At 43.0% G+C, this 21,295-nt stretch overlaps 1 protein-coding gene across 1 annotated transcript in view; it reads left to right on the top strand.

The window, feature by feature from the left end:
- Positions 1–18,972: 18,972 nt before the first annotated feature.
- TYR (tyrosinase) overlaps positions 18,973–21,295 on the top strand; it is a 61,363-nt gene continuing 59,040 nt past the window's right edge. The window contains exon 1 of the mRNA XM_039342951.1: positions 18,973–19,999. Within this exon, the coding sequence (XP_039198885.1) occupies positions 19,055–19,999 (945 nt within the window). The 5' untranslated portion in view covers positions 18,973–19,054. The remainder of the gene's footprint in view (positions 20,000–21,295) is intronic.

The raw sequence follows: 21,295 nt of genomic DNA, 5'->3' as shown, positions 1-21,295 counted from the left end.
TATATGCAAGTACCTCTGTCTGCTAACTCCTGCATCCAGAACACAGAGACCAAAATTTGTGTTTGATCTGTGGATCCATGGCCAGCCTCTTGTTCAGAGGAGATTAAAAATATCACCAAGAGAATCAAGGCCATCGCTAAGTATTGAGGTAGAATATCATTAAAACTCTACCTCTACAGATTAGCAGTCCATTGAATGCAGATGGCTCGTAGTTGCCAGCAGATACTTCTTAGCAAATAAGATAACCTTCTATTGGGTCTTCTGAGATAGACTGCATCTAAACATAGAAGGCCACGCAACACAGGTAGTCCTCAATTTATGACCACAATGGAGCCCAACATTTCTGTTGCTAAGTGAGACATTTGTTAACGGAATTTTGCACCATTTTGCGACCTTTAGAATAAAATAGAGCTAGAAGGCACCTTGGAGGTCTTATACTCCAGCCCCCCGCTCAAGCAGGAGAACCTATACCATCTCAGAGAAGTGACTGTCTAGCCTCTTCTTGGTAGAGGACAGGAAGACCTGGAGGAACATTGTCCATGGGGTCGCGATGGGTCGGACACGACTTCGCAATTAACAACAACAACAGTCTCTTCTTAAAAAACTCCAGTGATGGAGTGCCCATGATTTCTGGTGGCAAGCTGTTCCACTGGTTAATTGTCTTCACTGTCAGGAAGTTTCTCCTTAATTCCAGGTTGCTTTTCTCTTTGATCAGTTTCCAACCATTGTTTCTCGTTCTTCCCTCTGGTGGTCTGGAGAATAGTTTGACACCCTCCTCTTCGTTAATAACATGGTTGTTAAGTGAATCCAGCTTCCCCATTGACTTTGCTTGTCAGAAGATCGCAAAAGATGATCACATGACTCCAGGAAACTGCAACCATCATAACTATGAGTCAGTTGCCAAGCGTCTGAATTTTGATCATGTGACCATGGGGCTACTGCAGCGGTCATAAGTGTGAAAAACGGTCATAAGTCTCTTTTTTCAGTGCCATTTGTAACTTCAAACGGTCACTGAATGAACTGTTGTAACTACCTGTATAAGATCATTTTTGGAAACTAACTCACATAAAGTTAGTTGTATGGAGATACAGTGCAAAAATTGTTTCAAACCACAGCTGGAAAGGGGGGGGGGAAACTGAGCTTTTATGTCCCACTGGATCTACATGAACAGAATTGAGAATATGGGTCAAGACCTGAATCGAAATAATGCAGGAGGAAGTCAGAATAATAGAATTTGGAAAGGACCTTAGATGTTTTCTAATCCAACCTGCTCAAGCAGGAGCTCCTCTACCATTCCGGACAAACGGTTGTCCAGTCTCTTCTTAAAAACCTCCAGGGCTGGAGCACCCACAACTTCTTCTTTTTTTTTAATTTTTAATTTTTCCAAACTCTCCCCCATACATATACCGTGATATTTATCAGATGTTAACATACATTCTTTTTACATTCATATATAAGATACTTTTGATAAAATGAAATAAATACATACACATGACTTTTGGTGTTGCTCGCCCATTTCCCCTTTCACCGTATCCACTCTCCTTCTTCTCTACCTTCTTTCTCCCTTTCTTCTCTTCCCTACTTCCCTCTTCTTCCTCTCCTCTTCTCTTTCCTTCACCACTCTCCTCCCCTTTCTCCCCACTTCTCCTCTTCTCCTCCAACCTTCCTACTTCCTTCTCCCCTCCTTTACTCTTTTCTCTCTCCTCTCCTTTCTTCCCTCTCATCCCTCTTCAGATACAATTCAGGGGTAATGTCCGAGCAACTCCTCTCTCCAAATTTCCCTATCTGTATTATATACAATAAGATTAATTTTCTCTTACATTAATACCGTACTTCTATTTATCTAACCTTCTCAGTATATACTTCTATAGAGCACCCACAACTTCTGAAGGCAAGTCATCCCACTGGTTAATTCTTCTCACTCTCGGAAAATGTCTCCTTAATTCTAGAAGTTCTCAGTCCCTCCTGTGGCTAATACTGAAGTAGAACTTAAATGCAAGTGAGGTTGCCCTGTAGATATAGTTTGTGACCCACAGATCTATTAAAATAATCACCTTTTTAAATGTATTAAACTCATCCAAGATAGTTCTAGATTGCCCCTGGCATCAAACAGCAGGGAAACACCATTTGACAGCTTCCGGTGCTTTTAACACCACCTTGGTCTTGAAAAGCAAAACAAAACAAAAAAACAAACAACAACAAAAACGCTTGAAGTTTGATCTCCTCTTACTGTCTGCCCAGCAAGCAAGAAGTGGATTTCCTGAACTAGACAGAGGCTTAGCTTGGAAAGCCTGCTCACCCACTCTAATGCTAAGATGGACTTCAGAGGATATGAATAAGCTGGAAAAACTAAATCTTCCTATTCCCCTGATTCATCAGTTAGATGGGGAGCTTTTGATTTTAAAGAGACAGAATCAGATGGAATGTAGGAACACATTAGCGTTTGGATTCCATTTGGACCCAACATACTTAAGAGATAATTCAGAGGGATTATTTGCTGGTAGGCAACAAGGGGTGGGTACATTTAAAAGGGATTTGATAGCTTTTGACCTTTTTAGCGCCACCCCTAAATACATTTCTGGTTAGCAACCATCTTCATTTTGCAGATTTGAAAGCATGGGATTTCAGTCCAGCAACCCTATTTTGAATACTGATGGGTTTATAGCAGATTTCTGCACATTTGGTATCTTTCTAATGCATGGACTTCAGTTCTTAGAATCCCCCAGCTGGCATAGCCATCAGAAAGGATTCTGGGAGTTGAAGTTCATAGGAGAATAACAGAGTTGGAAGGGACCTTGGAGGTTTTCTAATCCAACCCCCTGCTCAAGCAGGAAATCCTATACCCGTGATGGCGAAACTTTTAGAGACCGAGTGCCCCCAAACTGGCCCCACCCCTGCTCCACCCCCTGCCCTGGCCCTGCTCCGGCCCCACTACGGCTGCCCACAGGGCCACTCACTGTCTCCAGGGCCCACTGCAAATCACCCAGCAGCGCCATGGCAGCCACGCCCTCTGCCTGCGCCCCACAGCATCAACTGTGCGTGATGGGGTGTGAGGGCATAGTCTTGTCTATGCTGCCTGGTTGCCATGTCCTTGGCTGCGCTGCTCCACGTGGGCCATGCTCGGGGGTGACTCTTCTCCAGGGGGGCTGCTGGTGAGGAGGGAGTCATGGGGGGAAGCAAGGCTGGGGCAACGGCATGTGTGCCCACAGAGAGGGCTCCGAGTGCCGCCTCTGGCACCCATGCCATAGGTTCGCCACCACTGTCCTATACAATTTCAGACAAAGGATTGTCCAATCTCATCTTAAAATTCTCCAGTGTTGAAGCACCCACAACTTCTGGAGGCAAGTGTTGAAGGAAAAGTCGTCATCATGGTTCAGTCCAAGCCGGGGATAAACAACATGGCAACTGCTTTAGAAAGAAGGTTGCAGATTATTGAAGAAGAGAGCCAGACAGAAAGATGGCTCTGGAAAAAAGAGAGTGAGCACATGTAGGGAGTGGGTTTTTATACCATCTGGAACCTTTTGTTTGGAGTTGTTCCTGTGGCATGAACTTTGACCTGAGTCTGAGTGTGCCTTTCTGGTATTCTGATGGTGGTAGGTTAACCCTATTATGTCCCAACAGTCATATCCTTCTTCCCTGGGGCTGTGGCTGATGACTCTTAGATTTTTTTGTGTGAGGGGTTGTTGATTCTAGGGATCTTTCTTCCTAATCCCAGTTTCCTGATTCCAGTCTTTCTGACAAGATTATGACATCTGCATTTTGCAGACTTGGTTTTTGTTTGGGACAGAGAGACTTGGGAGGATGGTTTCTGCCTTTAAATCCTTTAGGGAAATATATTCTGTCTTTTAAATATTTCCAAAAATATTACTTTCTCTGGGGGGGGGGAGCTGACTTCCCACACAAGCTGTTTTGCTGATTCAATGTTCTGACAGGAAATTTCTCCTTAGTTCTAGGTTGTTCCTCTCAGGACCATAATCTGAGAAAATGTCTCAGGCAAGATTTTTCCCTACTTCTCATAAAGATGAAGGGAGGGAAAATCACATTCAGGCTGACAAGATTCCATTACTATAACCTTAGAGTACACTCAGCAAACAAATGATTGCAAGTCAAGGACTATCTCTAGCTTATAACAAGAAAATTCCTGACCTTTGACTTGGACTCATGTCTTGCTTTTTCAACTGTTTACTCTCTGGAAGTTTCTTTGGTGTTCCAAACTAGGACTCGATTTACAACTACAAGGTTTGTGCAATGGATTTATTGCAGTAATAAACCAGATAATGAGCTGTAGTTTTTGAGGCCAGAATGCTTTGGCTGAGAAACAAGAAATGGAGGTCCTTTGTCAGATCTTCTGCCAAACTCATCATTTCACCTGAATTCACAGATTTGGCCCGAGAGCTGCTGCAAAATACTGCCTCTTCTAAGCCCCATTTGGTCTGTTGTGGGCGCCATCAGGAAATGCTGGAGCTGTAGACTGTACAGGGAAATGGATAAAATACCTGGAAGAAAGTAGTGACAAACCATGTCTATAATGCTTCCAAGAAAGGAACATGGAGCAGGAGTAGAGTTTGAATGGAGTGTTGAAAGAAAAATCAGGTCCAGTTCCTAGCTGGGACTAAGACACTGGAAATAAAATGGAGGCCAAGATACTGGAAATAAAATGGAGGCTGCTTAGGAAAGAAGGTTTCTGTTTATTGATGAGCAGAACCAGCAACAGCATGCAGTTCTGGGACAGCTAAATGGAGTTGAGAGTGGGTGGGTTTTTATACTTTCCGACTGAGAAGCTCCAGGGAGGTTGTGCAATGAAGTGAGCCTTGTGTCAATGGTGCAGGGTTGATCCTATTATGTCCTAAAGGTCATGGCCTTTTCCTTAGAATTTGGGTAGGAGAATGTAAATGCTTACTCCCATCAGCTGTGGGGGCTGAAGGGGTTTTGTTTATCAATAGATTGGCCCAGTCTTTCTGAATATCCATTCAAAATCTCCTAATAACTGGCTTTTTTGCTTGAGGCATTTTTCCCCTATAGCAGGAAGACTGGGGCTGCTTTCTGCCTTTGTTAAGATTGTTCTCCGTTTCTCCTCTAGGAGAAATATTCTATCCTGCCTTTTTTAATGTTCCCCAAAATATTTCATTCTCCGGGGGGAGGGGGAGGGTGCTGACTTCCTACAGGAGATAATCATCATCATCATCATCATCATCATTATCATCATAATGTTGGAAGGGACCTTGGAGATCATCTAGTCCAACCCCCTGCTCAGGCAGGAAACCCTATACCATTTCGAACAAATGGCTGTCCAGTCTCTTCTTAAAAACCTCCAGTGTTGGAGCATTCACCGCTTCTGGAGGCAGGTTGTTCCACTGGTTAATTGTTCTCACTGTCAGGGTTTCTCCTTAGTTCTAGGTTGCTTCTCTTCTTGATTAGTTTCCATCCGTTGCTTCTTGTCCTGCCTTCAGGCGCCTTGGAAAATAGCTTGACTCCCTCTTCTTTGTGGCAGCCCCTGAGATATTGGAACACTGCTATCATGTCCCCCCTCGTCCTTCTCTTCGTTAAGCACAAAGGCCTTTGCTGTCATTTGAAAAAAGCACAGAATTGTCCCTTTGAATGTCAATAACTGCAATCACAGAGATTTCTGTGGGCCAAACTGGCTTGGGGTAATACGGAGCCTGAGGGCTGCAAGATATTTTCAGTTTCTTTAATAAATGGGTTGGATACAAGTAGACCTCAACTTATGACCACAGCTGAGCTCAACGTTTCTGTTGCTAAGCGAAACATTTGCTAAGTTGATTGTTTCCCCATTTTATGTCCTTTCTTGCCACAGTGGTTAACTGGCAACTGGCTCATATTTACGACGGTTGCAGTGTCCCCAGAGGGCCATGTGATCACCTTTTGCAACCTTCTGAGAAGCAAAGTCAATGGACAAGCTGGTCTCCCTTAACAACCATGTTACTACCTTAGCAACCGCAGTGATTCATTTAACAACTGTGGCCAGAAAGGCCATAAAATGGGACAAAACTCACTTAACCAATGTTTTGCTTTGCAACAGAAATATTGGGCTCAATGGTGGTCATAAGTTGACAATTACCTGTAATTAGCAAACTTCAAATTATTTCCCCCGCTTTTCTATTGAGAACCAAGCCCTTCAGAGTTGTCCCAATAAGCACAGATTCTTTCCATGTTTCTGTCCTGCTAACACGCTCCCACTCCTCCAAAAACTTGTTTTTCTCACATCAGTATTGCATCAATCATTTTACCCCAACCTTAAAAAAAAAAACAAAAAAACAGACTCTAGATTTTTTGGCTTTGTCCATTTTAACCTACAACCCAAGCTATATATTTTTCACTTGCAGAAACCTGGATTAAAATGTCTCTCTGTTAGATAGCTGATTATTGATGAGATCTTATGCAGTAGCTTCAACTTGACCAAAAACTCAAAACAAAAGAGATGTGTGAACACATAAGCAAGGGGTAACAGTCACAGGAACATCTGCTCTAGTTTCAATATTTGCTTTTTCTCTTTCTGTTTTTGCCAGACAGGGGAAAAAAATACACACACCTCCCTTCTGGATTCAAGAGCTGAAATTCTACAGGTACATCTACTTCCATTGTTTGCATTTACACCTAGGGCAGGGGTAGGCAACCTTGGCTCTTTTATGACTTGTGGACTTCAACTCCCAGAATTCCTGAGCCAGCCACGCTGAGGGGAAAGGGAGAGGTTGCCATGCTGAGCCATGCTGGCTCAGGGATTCTGGGAGTTGAAGTCCACGAGTCATAAAAGAGCCAAGGTTGCCTACCCCTGGGCTAGGGAAAAGATCACCCATGCAGTTAAAAAAAAAATCTTTGTCCTCAGAAAACATGTATTGCTTTAAGCTTTTCTACTTTCTTCCTTTTTTGCAGGGGGGGGGGTTGATCAGAAAGAAATTCAGCTTCTGCAAGTGGGTAAAACTGATTAATTGATCTCTTCAATCAGTTCCAAAAATTTAGCTCATCAGGCAAAATGCTGTTTACTTTGCCAGCATTTCCAATTATAACATTAACATTTTTTTTTTTTTTTGTAACTCCGGTGCCTGGTTCCCACTTCAAAAGGAAACTGAAGGTCAAGTGATCCCATTTCTAGTCATTGCCTTTTGGGTTGTAGTTCTTCAGGGGAAGAATTGGCCATTTTGAATAGTTTATCTGAAGGCAGTCCTCAAATGACCTTCACCCAGCCAAAGGACAGATGGAATACTTTGTGGAATTTAGAAAGGGGAGGTTTAATGGCCCTTCCTTTCTGGGTCAGGAAAGGGGTGAGCATCTGTCAGTGTGTCCTAAATAATCAAAATTTTCCACAAGGCCAGCAGGGCTAATGTTCTCCAAGACAGAGCTGATACATTGATGGATGCGACTGCGGATGTGTTTAATCAGGAGAGGCCTGGAAGTCTTCGCCCTCTCTCCCCGTGTTCAAAGCAAAGAGGATTTGGCAGAAAACTGAAAGGGAGAAGATCATCCAGATAAATTAGAGGTGTATATTGGAGTTGGCTGAAGCCTGAATTCTGAGCCAACGCTGAGTAATTGAGAATGGATTCCCCAAGGCAAAGGAGTTAGATCTGAATTTACTTCTTTAGAAATGGAGACACCTTGAAAATCTGTTCCAGAATGCTTTCCATGCAAATTGCTTTTGTTTTCTTCTGATCTGGGGATCAAAATGAATCAGATTATCCTCTGAGTGGATTAGGTCATTTCTGGAATGTTGGAACCAATCAGCGGTGGGATTCAAATATGTGAACAACTGGATGCCGCTTCCAGAAGTCCATTCTGGGTCTAGGCAACAAAAAATTAGCTACCAGTTCTGCCGAAGTTGTGTGAACCAGCTGAATCCCACCCCTGGAACTGATCTTTGAAGGAGATTGGCTGATTTGCTTCTGTACATCTTTAAGGTAAGTCCCATAGATCTATCTATCCAAGGAAAGCTTGATATTTTCTTTTTATAACAGATGACAGTTGACTTTCTAGAGCTGCAGACTCCACATTCATCTATAGGGTGCTCTAGATGCTGTCTGAGCTTGGTAGTTTTCTTGCAGACGTTTTATTACTCAGATAGGTAACATCATCACTGCTAGAAGAGGAGTAGGGTTTAAATATATCTGGCTTGCCCTGTCAGCGTTAATAGGAGTGTTCTTGGTTCCTTAATTGTGTATCTGAGTTGGTAATTTCTCTAATATGGAAATCCCATTTATATCAGTTGCTGCAACAGTGAGATGAGCAGCATGTACATTTAATAAGTAAATAAAATAAAATCATGGCATGTAAACTCAACCTTTTGTGGACTGAGATTATGAACTGATATGTGTTTGTATGTGAGACCGTGATTTCAGAATACAAAGTACTTCAGAATCTGTCATCTCCATATTTAGCTGCTGTCATTAGAAAAGAAAAACAACAAAGATGATTAGGGGACTGGAGGCTAAAACATGTAAGGAAGGGCTGCTGGAATTGGGTATGTCTATTTAATGAAGAGAAGGACGAGGGAGGACATGATAGCAGTGTTCCAATATCTCAGGGGCTGCCCCAAAGAAGAGGGAGTCAAGCTATTCTCCAAAGCGCCTGAAGGCAGGACAAGAAGCAACAGATGGAAATTAATCAATGAGAGAAGCAACCTAGAACTAAGAAGAAACTTCCTGACAGTTAGAACAATTAACCAGTGGAACAACCTGCCTCCAGAAGCGGTGAATGCTCCAACACTGGAGGATTTTAAGAAGAGCCTGGACAGCCATTTGTCTGAAGTGGCATAGGGTTTCCTGCCTGAGTAGAGGATTGGACTAGATGACCTCCAAGGCCCTTGTCTATGGAGATTCTCAGTCATCGAGGTCACAGTTAGGTGCTCTTTTTTTTCTCAAAAGGCAAATGGACTTTGATTTTCCTTGAAGATGTTTCATTTCTCATCCAAGAAGCTTCTTCAATTCAGAACTGAAGTTTGAACTGAAGAAGCTTCTTGAGAAGCAAAATGCTTCAAGGAAAAAACGAAGACCAGTTGTTTATTGAAAAAAACGCCTTTGGAATCTCCAAGGTCCTTACCAACTGTGTTATTCTGTTATCATGGTACTGTACATTTTAATTGGGTTCACGCTAAGCTGTAATGTGGTTGAAACAGCGTGGCTGCATTCATACAGTGAAAATTGGAGGTCTCACACTTCCCTTCCCAGGGGTCTCTGGGTCTTCACATCCTTCCTGTCTTGGAGAAGCAGCTTCCTATTTCCTATTCCCACCAGTTACCCTAGCCTAGGGATATCTCACTTGGCATTTTCCATCTAATCCTTACATAGAAAAGAGATAGTTCTCTCACAATTAATGCTGACTCTTTACCACATTAAAAGAAAAAATGAAAACAAAATCCATACTGCCATTTCTTGACTCTGTAGCATTGAGGTATTTGGTTAGGACAGGGGTCTTCAAACTTGGCCCTTTTATGACTTGTGGAATTCCCAGAATTCCTCAGCCAGGCACACTGGCTGAAGAATTCTGGGAGTTGAAGTCCACAAGTCATAAAAGGGCCAGGTTTGAAGGTCCCTGGGTTAGGGGAATCAGTCCTTGCTCTTCTGATTCCTTGAAAAAAAAAATAGGCCAATTACACAGGGTTAAATGAAAACCAAAAAGGAAAAAAAAATCCTTTTTTAAGTTTATTCACCTGCAAATTACTAGGTGGAGATAAAAATACAGAGCCGATCAAATCACAGATTGTGATTGAAAAGCAACTCGCATAAGGGGGAAAAATATCTTTGAGAAAGCCACCAAATGATGTTGGTTCATCCCTCCGTTAGAGGCAATTCTGCTGTAAAGATATCCCACTTTGCCTAAGTGACACAATTATTGAGCTTGCACAGAAAATAAATGCCATATTCAAAGAAATTAGGCATAAGCATACATAGTCAAAATAAAAAAAAATCTTATCCACTATTTCTACTTAAATGTCTATTTTACCAATTGAGATGACTGTTTTCTAAAACTAGTTTTATTTGATTCAATTCTGGGGCTTCTTCTCCAGATCCTTGGAGATTCCAGTCTATTAATTTTGAGGCTATGCCTGCTAAGAAAGGAAAATTAATCTTATTTTTCTTCTCAGTCTTGATTCCCAACATCTGTCTTCATTTTTTGGTTATTATTTAATTTTTTTTTTCTATACAGGGTTGAGTTGATAACCTTGCCTCGGTAATTCCAAGTCTTACTCAAGTCACCATGAACCTGGATTGAAACTGAATTAAGATGGGATGTCAGGGAAAGTGGGGCCTTACCAGCCCAGTGGTTTGGGCTAAATGTGTGATATAGATCTAGATATAAAAAATGGTTTCAGTGTCCTGGGGTCATGCGGTCACCTTTTGCGACCCTCTGACAAGCAAAGCCAATGGGGAAGCCAGGTTGATTTAACAACTGTGTTGCTAACTTAACAATTACAGTGACTCATTTAACAATTGCTGGCAAGAAAGGTCATAGAGTGAGACAAAACTCATTAACAATTGTCTTACTTAGCAATGGAAATTTTGGACCCAGTTGTGGTCCTAAACTGAGGACTGGTTTTGTTGTTGTTAGTTGCGAAGTCGTGTCCGACCCATTGCAACCCCGTGGACAACGTTCCTCCAGGTCCTTCCTGTCCTCTACCATCTTCTGGAGTCCATTTAAGCTCACGCCTACTGCTTCAGTGACTCCATCCAGCCACCTCATTCTCCGTCATCCCTTTTTTCTATTGCCCTCCATCTTTCCCAGCATTAGGCTCTTCTCCAGTGAGTCCTTCCTTCTCATTAGGTGGCTAAAGTATATGAGTTTCAACTTCAGGATCTGGCCTTCTAAAGAGCAGTCGGGGTTGATCTCTTCTAGGACTGACCGGTTTGAACGTCTTGCAGTGCAGGGGACTCGCAGGAGTCTTCTCCAGCACCATAGTTCAAAGGCCTCCATTCTTTGGCATTCAGCCTTTTTTATGGTCCAACTTTCACAGCCATACATTGCAACTGGAAAAACCATGGCCCTGACTATACGCACTTTTGTTGGCAGGGTGGTGTCTGCTTTTTAGTATGCGGTCTAGATTTGCCATAGCTTTCCTCCCCAGGAGCAAGCATCTTTTAATTTCTTGGCTGCAGTCCCCATCTGTAGTGATCTTGGAGCCAAGGAAGATAAAATCTGTCACTACCTTCATTTCTTCCCCATCTATTTGCCAGGAATTGAGAGGGCTGGCTTAGGTTTCCATCAACTCCAGAGTTAAGGAAAAGCTTATCTATGTATATGTTCAGCAGGCCTTTAAGAGTGTTGAAAGAAAAATCTTCATCAAGGATCCAGTCCAAGCCGGGAATAAACAAAATGGAAACTGCTTTAGAAAAAAGGTTCTAGTTTATTGAAGAGCAGAACCAGACAAATATGGCTCTGGGGCAGCTGACCACCTGGGAATGGTGGGTTTTTAGATCTTCTTGGGCTTTTGTGTTTGGAGTTGTTCCTGCTACTGTGGCATGAACTTTGACCTGAGCTTTTGAGCATGTCCTTTTTGGTGTTCTGATGCTGGTGGGTTAATCCTATTATGTCCTGAAGGTCATGTCCTGCTTCCCTGGGGCTGTGGCTGATGGCTATGTCCTGTGTTGGATTTTTTGGGGTGAGGGGTTGCTGGTTCTAATCCTCACGCTGCTATTGTTAGCTATCAAATCTTGCTCGAAGGGATTTCAAAAGATCCTGTCTTGAATGAGTTTCTGCAGGTAGTGTTTGCTCATGATCAAATCTGCATTTCTACAGATCTGGCCTGCTGAGTTTCTGGCTGGGGGAGAAGGAGAAGTGTCTGCCTTTTTAAGATTTGCTCCATTATCCCTTTGGGGAAATATAATCTGCCTTTTTAATATTTCCCCAAATACTTCTGTGGGAAGGATTTAAAGGCAGAAACCAACCCCACCTCCAAGTCTCTCTGTCCCAAACAGAAACCAAGTCTGCAGAATTGCAGATGTGATAATCTTGTCAGAAAGACTGGAGTCAGGAAACTCCAGTTTAGGAAGATTAGGGATTAGGAATTAGGAAGAAAGATCCCTAGAATCAACACACCAAAAATCTAAGAGTCATCAGCCACAGCCTCAGGGAAGCAGGATTGACCTTTGGGACATAATAGGATTAACCCACCACCATCAGAATACCAGAAAGGCAGACTCAGGTCAAAGTTCATGCTACAGGAACAACTCCAAACAAAAGGCTCCAGAGGATATAAAAACCCACTCCCTACATGCGCTCATCCTCTTTTCTTCCAGAGCTATCTTTCTTTCTGTCTCTCCTCTCCAATAAACTGCAACCTTCTTTCTAAAGCAGTTGCCATGTTGTTTATTCCCAGCTTGGACTGAACCATGATGAAGACTTTTCCTTCAACACTTCTTTTCCTGGGGGAGGGGGTGCTATCTTCCTATAAGAGCAAAGCATGAATAGTTTTTTCGCTCCTGACTCCCCTCATTTTTTTTCTCCTACACCATTAACAATGGTTTACGAAGAATACATCCCCCAAGAAAAAAATTCTCCATTACTTCTTACATTTCAAATGAGGGAACTGCAAAAGTTTGTGTTGGAAAGTGCTGGATTGTTAAACTCAGCAAGCCAGCAGATGGGAGAAGAAAAGGATGCCTGTCAGAAGTTTAAATTAACCTTTAAAATTGGGGAGGGGGGATCTCTTCAAGCGGGGGGGGGGGCAGCAGAGGCCTTGTGATCATCTGTGTTTCCTGAAGCAAGGAGATTATAAAGCTTCTCATGCTTCTTAGCAAGATCATATGATGGGCTCCTGATTCCGGCCAAGAGGCATTTTCCCAGGAATGTGCTGGCTTTCTGAAGGGATGCTCAAGGACTTTCCTGTTCCATTTGGGCTCTGAAACCTTTTATGTGGGATTCACTTTTATTAATTGGTCGAGGAACTGTTAGAAGGTGGGGGAGAGAGAGAGAGAGAGAGAGAGAGCAGATTTTGTGTAATACTTGCATGTTCTATTTTACATAGATGGTTGCAAATTTAGAAATAAGTAGTTCAATTAGCAATATGGTTCATCTGCCTCAATAGCAGAAGGAACTGGGATCAGGCCAAGGAGTACCCTGTAATCCTTTTTTATTATTATTATTATTATTTCAGAGCAAAATAGCCAAATAATAATAGCTTTTCTCTTTGCAGTTGCTACTCTGTAGGCATATGAAAAACAAACACAGCACAAGATTGTCTGCATCTATCACGGCAGGAGGAGATATCCTCTCTGGATGGATAAACAGTCCTATTCTTCTCTCCTTCCTTAGAGCTCTTTATGTTTAAACTCGGCCCTGAACTGGATTAGCCCTTCAGTAATAATAATAATAATAATAATAATAATAATAGGCTCCTTGGGTGCAATCCCAAAACAACTGGAGCACCACTTGAACACCATTGGCATTGACAAATTTGCTATTAGTCAATTGCAAAAGGTGGCCTTACTAGGAACTGCTTCCATCCTGCAACGATACCTGTAATACCATCAAACATCCACATCTGCCTATCCCAGGTCCTGGGTAAGGACTCGATAGGTAGACAAAATGCCAAATCCAGTCTGAACATCTGGCCGACTGTGCGATGATCCATAATAATAATAATAATAATAATAATAATAATAATAATAATAATAATAATAAAAAGTTGGAAGGGACCTTGGAGGTCATCTAGTCCAGCTTCGTGCTCAGGCAGGAAACCCTATACCATTTCAGACAAATGGCTGTCCAGTCTCTTCTTAAAAACTTCCAGGATTGGAGCATTCACAGCTTCTGGAGGCAGGTTGTTCCACAGATCAATTGTTCTCACTGTCAGGAAGTTTCTCCTTAGTTCTAGGTTGCTTCTCTCCTTGATTAGTTTCCATCCATTGCTTCTTGTCCTGCCCAAAGGTGCTTTGGAGAATAGCTTGACTCTGTCTTTTTTGGGGCAGCCCCTGAGATACTGGAAGACTGCTCTCGTGTCTCCCCTTGTCCTTCTCTTCATTAAACTAGACATACCCAATTCCAGCAACCGTTCCTTATATGTTTTAGCCTCCAGACCTCTAATCATCTTTGTTGCTCTTCTCTGTACTCTTTCTAGAGTCTCAACATCTATTTTATATTGTGGTGACCAAAACTAGATACAGTACAGGTAGTCTTTGACTTACCAACACAACTGAGTCCAAAATTTCTGTTGCTAAGTGAGACAGTTGTTAAGTGATTTTCCTCCCGTTTTACCACCTTTCTTGCCACAGTTGTTAAGTGAATCACTGCAGTTGTTAAGTTAGTAACATGATTGTAAAGTGAATCTGGTTTCCCCCATTGACTTTGCTTGACAGAAGGTCGCAAAAGGGGATCACGTGACTGTGGGACATAGCAACTGTCATAAATATGTGTCAGTTGCCAAGCGTCCAAATTTGGATCACGTGACCATGGGGATGCTGCAATGGTCGTAAGTGTGAAAAACCTGGTTGTAAATCAAGGACTGCCTGCAACCCAGGTGGAATGTGACCTAAAATTCTTTTTTGTCACAAAGAGTCATAATGTATTTTGTTTTTAATGGTTATTTTTTCATCAATAATATACTAAGCACTAACTCTACAACCTCTAACATTTTTTGTCCGTTTATTGATATTTGTCCTTCCTTCCTTCCTTCCTTCCTTCCTTCCTTCCTTCCTTCCTCCCTCCCTCCCTCCCTCCCTCCCTTCCTTCTTCCTTCCTCTCTTCCCTCCCTCCCTCCCTTCCCTCCTTCCTCTCCTCCCTCCTTCCCTCCCTCTCTCCCTCCCTTCCTTCCTTCCTTCCTTCCCTCCTTTCTCTCCTCCCTCCCTCCCTTCCTTCCCTCCTTTCTCTCCTCCCTCCTTCCCTCCCTCCCTTCCTTCCCTCCTTTCTCTCCTCCCTCCCTCCTTTCTCTCCTCCCTCCCTCCCTTCCTTCACTCCTTTCCTCTCCCTCCCTCCCTCCCTCCCTCCCTCCCTCCCTCCCTCCCTTCCTTCCTTCCTTCCTTCCTTCCTTCCTTCCTTCCTTCCTTTCTCTTCATTCATTTTGTCTTTTAAAAAAAAAAAAAGAATGACCACAGGAAGTTGCAACAGGCCATAAAGGCAAGCTGGTTGCCAAGTGCTTAAAATGCAAACATGTAACCACACAAATAGAGGAAACACAATTTTTTTTTTGACAGCCGGAAGCGCTTCCCAGGCTGTAAAACACCTGTTCTTAGACTGCTAGAGCTCTGAATGGTCATTAAACCATCTATTGTAAGTCAAGGATTACCTTTACTTGGAAGCTGCGGATGGATGGAAGGATAGATGATAGATGGATAATATTTATTCTGACCACTGAGAAGACAGAACATATATAAACTAAGTGCAGAAAAACAAACCAAGAAGCCATCTACATATCCATCAACAGTTGAAAAGATGAATGTATTAATGTGTTACCCTTGGAATAAAGGTGAAGAAGACTATCTTACATCTGTGAAATGAAGGCTCAGGATGAGATTAAAGTAATGTCATGGTGACACAGAAGAAAAATGAGGTTGCCGAGGCATATCTGTGCTGTTAGTTTTCAAGAGCACTCACATAAAGGCTTCCTGGTTTGTTTAGTCCAGCGCTTTTGTCAGGGCTGAGCCACCATAATGGCCTTTCATATAGGCACACAGCATCCCAACAAATATTAAAAAGAGTTGGAGCTGTCATTGTGTTGTTGTGATGCTCTCTCCCCCCCCCCCCCAACACACACACAATGTCACTGGCTTAGTCATTCCCTCTGGGAGGAGAAGCTGAGCTTGATCCCTCATGCTCCAAATGTGCCTGCAGTTTTCTGATAAACCACAATCCTAAAAAAATCTCTAGCATGTTAAAAACTGAACCCTATCATAAAGAATGAATATATGTGGGTTTTTTTAAAATCAAAATAAGAAGGCTTGAATGTCCACAAACCAGAAGAGTCTCAAACCCCTGCGACAACCTCTGGAAGAACATCTCAAACTCTCAATGTTGGGATAAAACAAGCTTTTTTTCTGGCCAAGAACAGTTAATTTTTCATTAATACTAAACCTGTAAGAATTAAAATTACATTACTGCCAAGTAACACACTGCTGGATGGTGCCTACAATTGTGGTAGAGGCTGGGATGACAAGAAAACTAAAATCTGGAACTATATTTGTGAAGTCAATTGGGGCAGGATTTCCAACCAGGCAAAGTGAGATTTGTAAGTATTTATGTATGTCATGTTGCATTGATTTCTATGTTGTCCCACTGGGTGGATAAGCATCCTTGGATGCATCACTATATGCAGAAATAATCCCCAAAGAACAGAACAGCAGAGTTGGAAGGGAAATTGGAGGTCTTCTAGTCCAACTCTCAGCTCAAGCAGGAGACCCTATACCAGGGGTCCCCAAGCCCCGGGCCATGGACCCCAACCGGTCCACACAAACAAGCAAAGCCCCCTCTGCGAGATGCAGGCAGCACACAAAACCACGCACCCTCCGGTCCACAGAAAAAACTCTCTCCATGGAACCGGTCCCTGGTGCCAAAAGATTGAGGACCTCTGCCCTATTCCATTTCAAATAAATGGTTGTCCAGTCTCCTCTTAAACATCCTGAGTGATGGAGCACCCACAACTTCTGGAAGCAAGCAGTTCCACTGGTTAATTGTTTTCGCTATCTGGACATTTCTCCTCAGTTCCAGATAACAAGTGATAACTAGTGAACTTTTAATGATATGCAACAACATCATGTCCAAGAGCCTAGAAGTGATAAAAAAAGTGAACACGCAATATAAATCCGCCCAGGTGATTTCTCAAAAGGCTGCTCAAACAAAATGATCTTGAGAGATTTCTCAAAAGTTAATAGGAAAGATGCGGTGGGACTCTATAATGTCAGGGACACCACAGAAGATGGGTCCCAGACCCATCATCCTCTCCCTGAAAGCCTGACTGGGTCGGGCAATATCACTTTGGAGCAGATGAATCCTAAGGTGCCCTGGAAGCTAAGTCCTAAAGAGCTTTATAAATCAAAACCTGAATTTTGAGTTGGCTTTGGAAATCAGATGGAGCTAAATGCAAACTAACTCCTAAAACAGATAAAACAAAGAATGATAGGGTTGGAAGGAACCTTGGAGTTCTTCTAGTCCAGCGGTTCTCAACCTGTGAGTCGCGACCCCATTTGGGGTCGAACGACCATTTCACGGGGGTCGCCAAACAACGCAGTCCGCCATTTTTTCCCCCTTTTCCTTAGCTGTGCTACTCCCTTTTATTCTATTGGCTTTTGAAAGCCAATAGAATAGATTCTCTTGAATAGAGTCTAATTCTATTGGCTTTCAAAAGCCAATAGGAATTGTCCAGGCTGTCTCTGCCTGCTGAGCCCGCCAAAAGTCCCATTCTGCAAATGGTGCTGCAAGTTGTCTGCAGCAAAGGCGAGCTGTCTGGAAGTTTCCATCCTGCCCTGCTGAGCAACTACTAAAAATGTAAGTAAAAGAGGGCCAAGGGTGGGAGGTGGGAGGCCGGCGGGTGCAGGGAGGGTTGCTGGCGTGCGTGGGGCCCGGCGGGTGCCTTACCTCCCTTGGGCTGGGCCAGCTGGTGGCCCAGCCGGTGGTCGGCCTGCTCCGTCTCTGCCGCTTGCCAGCTACGCCTCGGCCGGCGCAGGGGGTGGCACCACGCATGCGTGGCGCTCCCGGGCAGGGAAAGTCCTCGACTTATGACCAGTTGGGTAGTCCTCAACTTACGACCGGTTGGGTAGTCCTCGACCTACGACCGGTTGGGGTCGTGGCATTAAAAAGGTTGAGAACCACTGTTCTAGTCCAACTCTAGCTCAACCAGGCAACCCTATACCATTCCACAATTCAAGAGGGATTGGACTTGTGGCTACATAGCAACTCTAGGTTTATTCCTCTTTTGACTCCGCCTCCAGGTTCTGCCATGCCTTCTCTTACACCCATCAGCCAAAGAGTGTCAGCTGGCAGGGACTAAAATGTGGGCCTTTTCTGCAGTGGCCCCTGCTCTGTAGAACATCCTCTCTTTGGAGATCAGAATGGACCCATCCTGTTGGCCTCTTGTAAAGTTTTAAGAGCCTAGCTGTTTTCCAAAGCCTGGGGCGCTAAATGCTGTAGGTGTCTGATTGCTCAGTTTTCCTATTAACTGGCCAAGTCTCTCGGCTGCTGGCTATGATTGTTTTGGACATTTTAAAATGCTTTTTCTTGTTTCAATTGTTTTTGAGCTTTTGGAATTGTCATTAATTGAGATGGGAAGCTATGGACAGGTAATAAATAAATAAAATCAAGTTCAAATGGAAATGCAGAGAACCAGCATTTACTGCTCATCCCAATTATTGGCATGTGTGTGTCCAGGAAGATTTTATACACATTTCTTTCAGCTTAGAAACATAAACAGGACCGTCTCTTTGAAAGGAAAACTGAAGGACTTTGGATCAACTTCCTTTCTGATTTCTGAGATTTTGCTGAAGATTTTGCACGATGGCTCAGTGATGGTTAGAGATGCTGAGCTGGTCAGCTGGAGAGCTGACCGCCTGCATTCATGACTTAAGCTTCACCCAAAAGCTCCTGTTACTTGCTCTAGCTCCTGCCCAGTTAGCAGTTTTAAAAGCATGCAAATGCTATTAGATTAATAGGTACCACTTTGGTGGGAAGGTTACAGCTTTCTGTGTGCTTTTGGCGTGTAGCCAGACTGGCTACATGACCATGGAAATTGCCTTCAGACAATGCTGGCTCCCTCAGCCAAAAAACTTAAGAGTCAGACATGACTGACAGGAAAACCTTTACTGTTACCTTTTACTCAAGAAACTTGACTTGAAAAGTTGAGTATTCCCCCCATCCCCATCCCCACCACCATCTACCACTCAAACGTTCATCCTCATCCATCTCCCTAGGAACCCAGCAATATAAGTAGCTTGGTGTGAGAAAGCATTACAATGCAGCACATCAAAAGTCATGTGCTAGGCAGAAGATGAAGTTCAAAAAAAAAAAAAAAAAGTCTCTGTATAACTAGAATGTGGGTAAATATTTCTTGGATGAAGCCCAGAGCATGTGATAATCAGATTACAGAAGTGTGCATGTGTGGATCAGGAGGGGGAAGCGCAGTTGAATGAGGTACCAGGAAGAAATATGCAAGAAGGATTTCCGAGCCGGTGAGAGGGATAAAATCTCATTTGTCGCGAGTGAACTGAACTACTTAGGAGAGGAGACTAGATTTTGTGGGGTCTGCAAGGCAATGTCTCTTTTTTCTATAAGCATAATTTTGGGGATCCTGCCCCTTGGGTCCAGCCAGTTCCCTCGGGCGTGTGCTAACTCAGACAACTTGCGGAGGAAGGAATGTTGTCCAACGTGGCATGGAGACGGTTCTCCTTGTGGAGAGCTTTCGAACAGAGGTTCTTGCAGAGCGGTTCTTCTTTCAACTGCTGCTTTCAGCCCTCAGTTCCCTTTCTCCGGAGTAGATGACCGAGAGGACTGGCCAACTGTGTTTTACAATAAGACTTGTAGGTGCTCGGGCAACTTTATGGGATACAACTGCGGGGATTGCAAATTCAACTTTGGAGGACCCAACTGCATGGAAAGAAAGCTGCGCGTCAGGAAAGACATCTTCAAGCTGAGCGCCAGAGAAAACGACCAGTTCCTTGCCTGTCTCAATTTGGCCAAATATACCACCAGCCGGGATTTTGTCATTGCCACTGGAACGTATGCCCAGATGAACAACGGTAGCACTCCGATGTTCCAAGACATCAGTGTCTATGACCTTTTTGTCTGGATGCATTATTACGCATCTCGAGACACGCTCCTTGGAGGCACCAACGTCTGGAGGGATATAGATTTTGCACACAAAGGTCCAGGCTTCCTTCCTTGGCATCGGGTGTTTTTGCTCCTGTGGGAACGTGAGATCCAGAAGCTTATTGGGAATGAAGATTTCACCATACCCTACTGGGATTGGAGAGATGCTGAAGGTTGTGACATCTGTACAGATGAATACATGGGAGGCAGACATCCCAGTCAGCCAAACCTATTGAGCCCAGCCACCTCCTTCTCCTCATGGCAAGTATGTATAGGCAGAAGGTAGAGAGGAGGGAGAGGAATTATAGATATACTGGTATACCTATACTATCAATATATCGACATCTATATCTATATATCATCTATCTGATAGATATATAGATACATATTTACTATTATCCTTCTCATCTTTCCTATCACCTATTTACCTATTTCTTTAGCATCTTATTACTATAACGTTGTTCGTATCTTATGATTTATGTTGATTGTACTTATTCAGTATCCTATTATGATTTATGTTGATTGCTTTTATTTAGTACATATTTAGTATTTAGTAGTATTTAGTATTTAGGCTGTCACTGAGTGTTCTAGCTTATGATTTATGATGATTGTGTTTTATGATTATGATCATGATTTATCATTTGTTGCTTGTATGTACACTAAGAGCTTCTGCACCGGAGATGAATTCCTTGTGTGTCCCATCACACCTGGCCTATAAAGAATTCTATTCTCTCTCTCTCTCTCTCTCTCTCTCTCTCTCTCTCTCTCTCTCTCTCTCTCTCTCTCTCTCTCAGCTGAGATACGTGAGTTAAGTGAGTTTTGCCCCATTTTATACCCTTTCTAGCCACACTTGTTAAGTGAATCACAGGAGTTGTCAAGTTAGCCACAAGGTTGTTAAGTGACTCCAGCTTCTCTATTGATTTTTGCTGGTCAGAAGTTCGCAAAAGGTGATCACATGACCCCAGGGACACTGCAACTATCATAAATATGAGTCATTTGTCAAGCGACTTGAATGTTGGTCACGTGACCATGGGGAAGATGCAACATTGTAACTATGAAAATTTGATCATACCCCATTTTTTGTCAGTGCCATTGTAACTTCAAAAGGTCAGTAAAGGAACTGACCTGCATTCAAGTAGCATTCCAATTTGTTCCATAAAATCCTGATCTCATGTTTTCTTTTCAAAAAAATAGAAAATACACATTGACTGTTACTAGATTAGGTAGATAGGTAGGTAGATATCGATAGGTAGGTAGGTAGGTAGGTAGGTAGATAGATAGATAGATAGATAGATAGATAGATAGATAGATAGATAGATAGATAGATAGATAGATAGATAACCTTTGTTGTAATTTTGTCATGCCTTAAAAAGATTCAGAGAAATTGGAACTGTTTCAGAGAAGGACAATAGTGATGATTAGAGAACTAAAAACTGATCCTGGTTCCTGGAATTGGGTAGGTGTAGTCTAATGAAGAGAAGGACAAGGGGTGACATGATAGCCATGTTCCAGTATCTCAGAAGCTGCCACAAAGAAAAGGGAGTCAAGCTATTTTCCAAAG

Source organism: Crotalus tigris, unplaced genomic scaffold, assembly GCF_016545835.1.
Source record: "Crotalus tigris isolate CLP2741 ecotype Arizona unplaced genomic scaffold, ASM1654583v1 scf7180000017828.1554129, whole genome shotgun sequence".
In the NCBI taxonomy this organism is placed as follows: Eukaryota; Metazoa; Chordata; class Lepidosauria; order Squamata; family Viperidae; genus Crotalus; species Crotalus tigris.
This window is presented reverse-complemented; position numbering and strand designations above follow the sequence as displayed.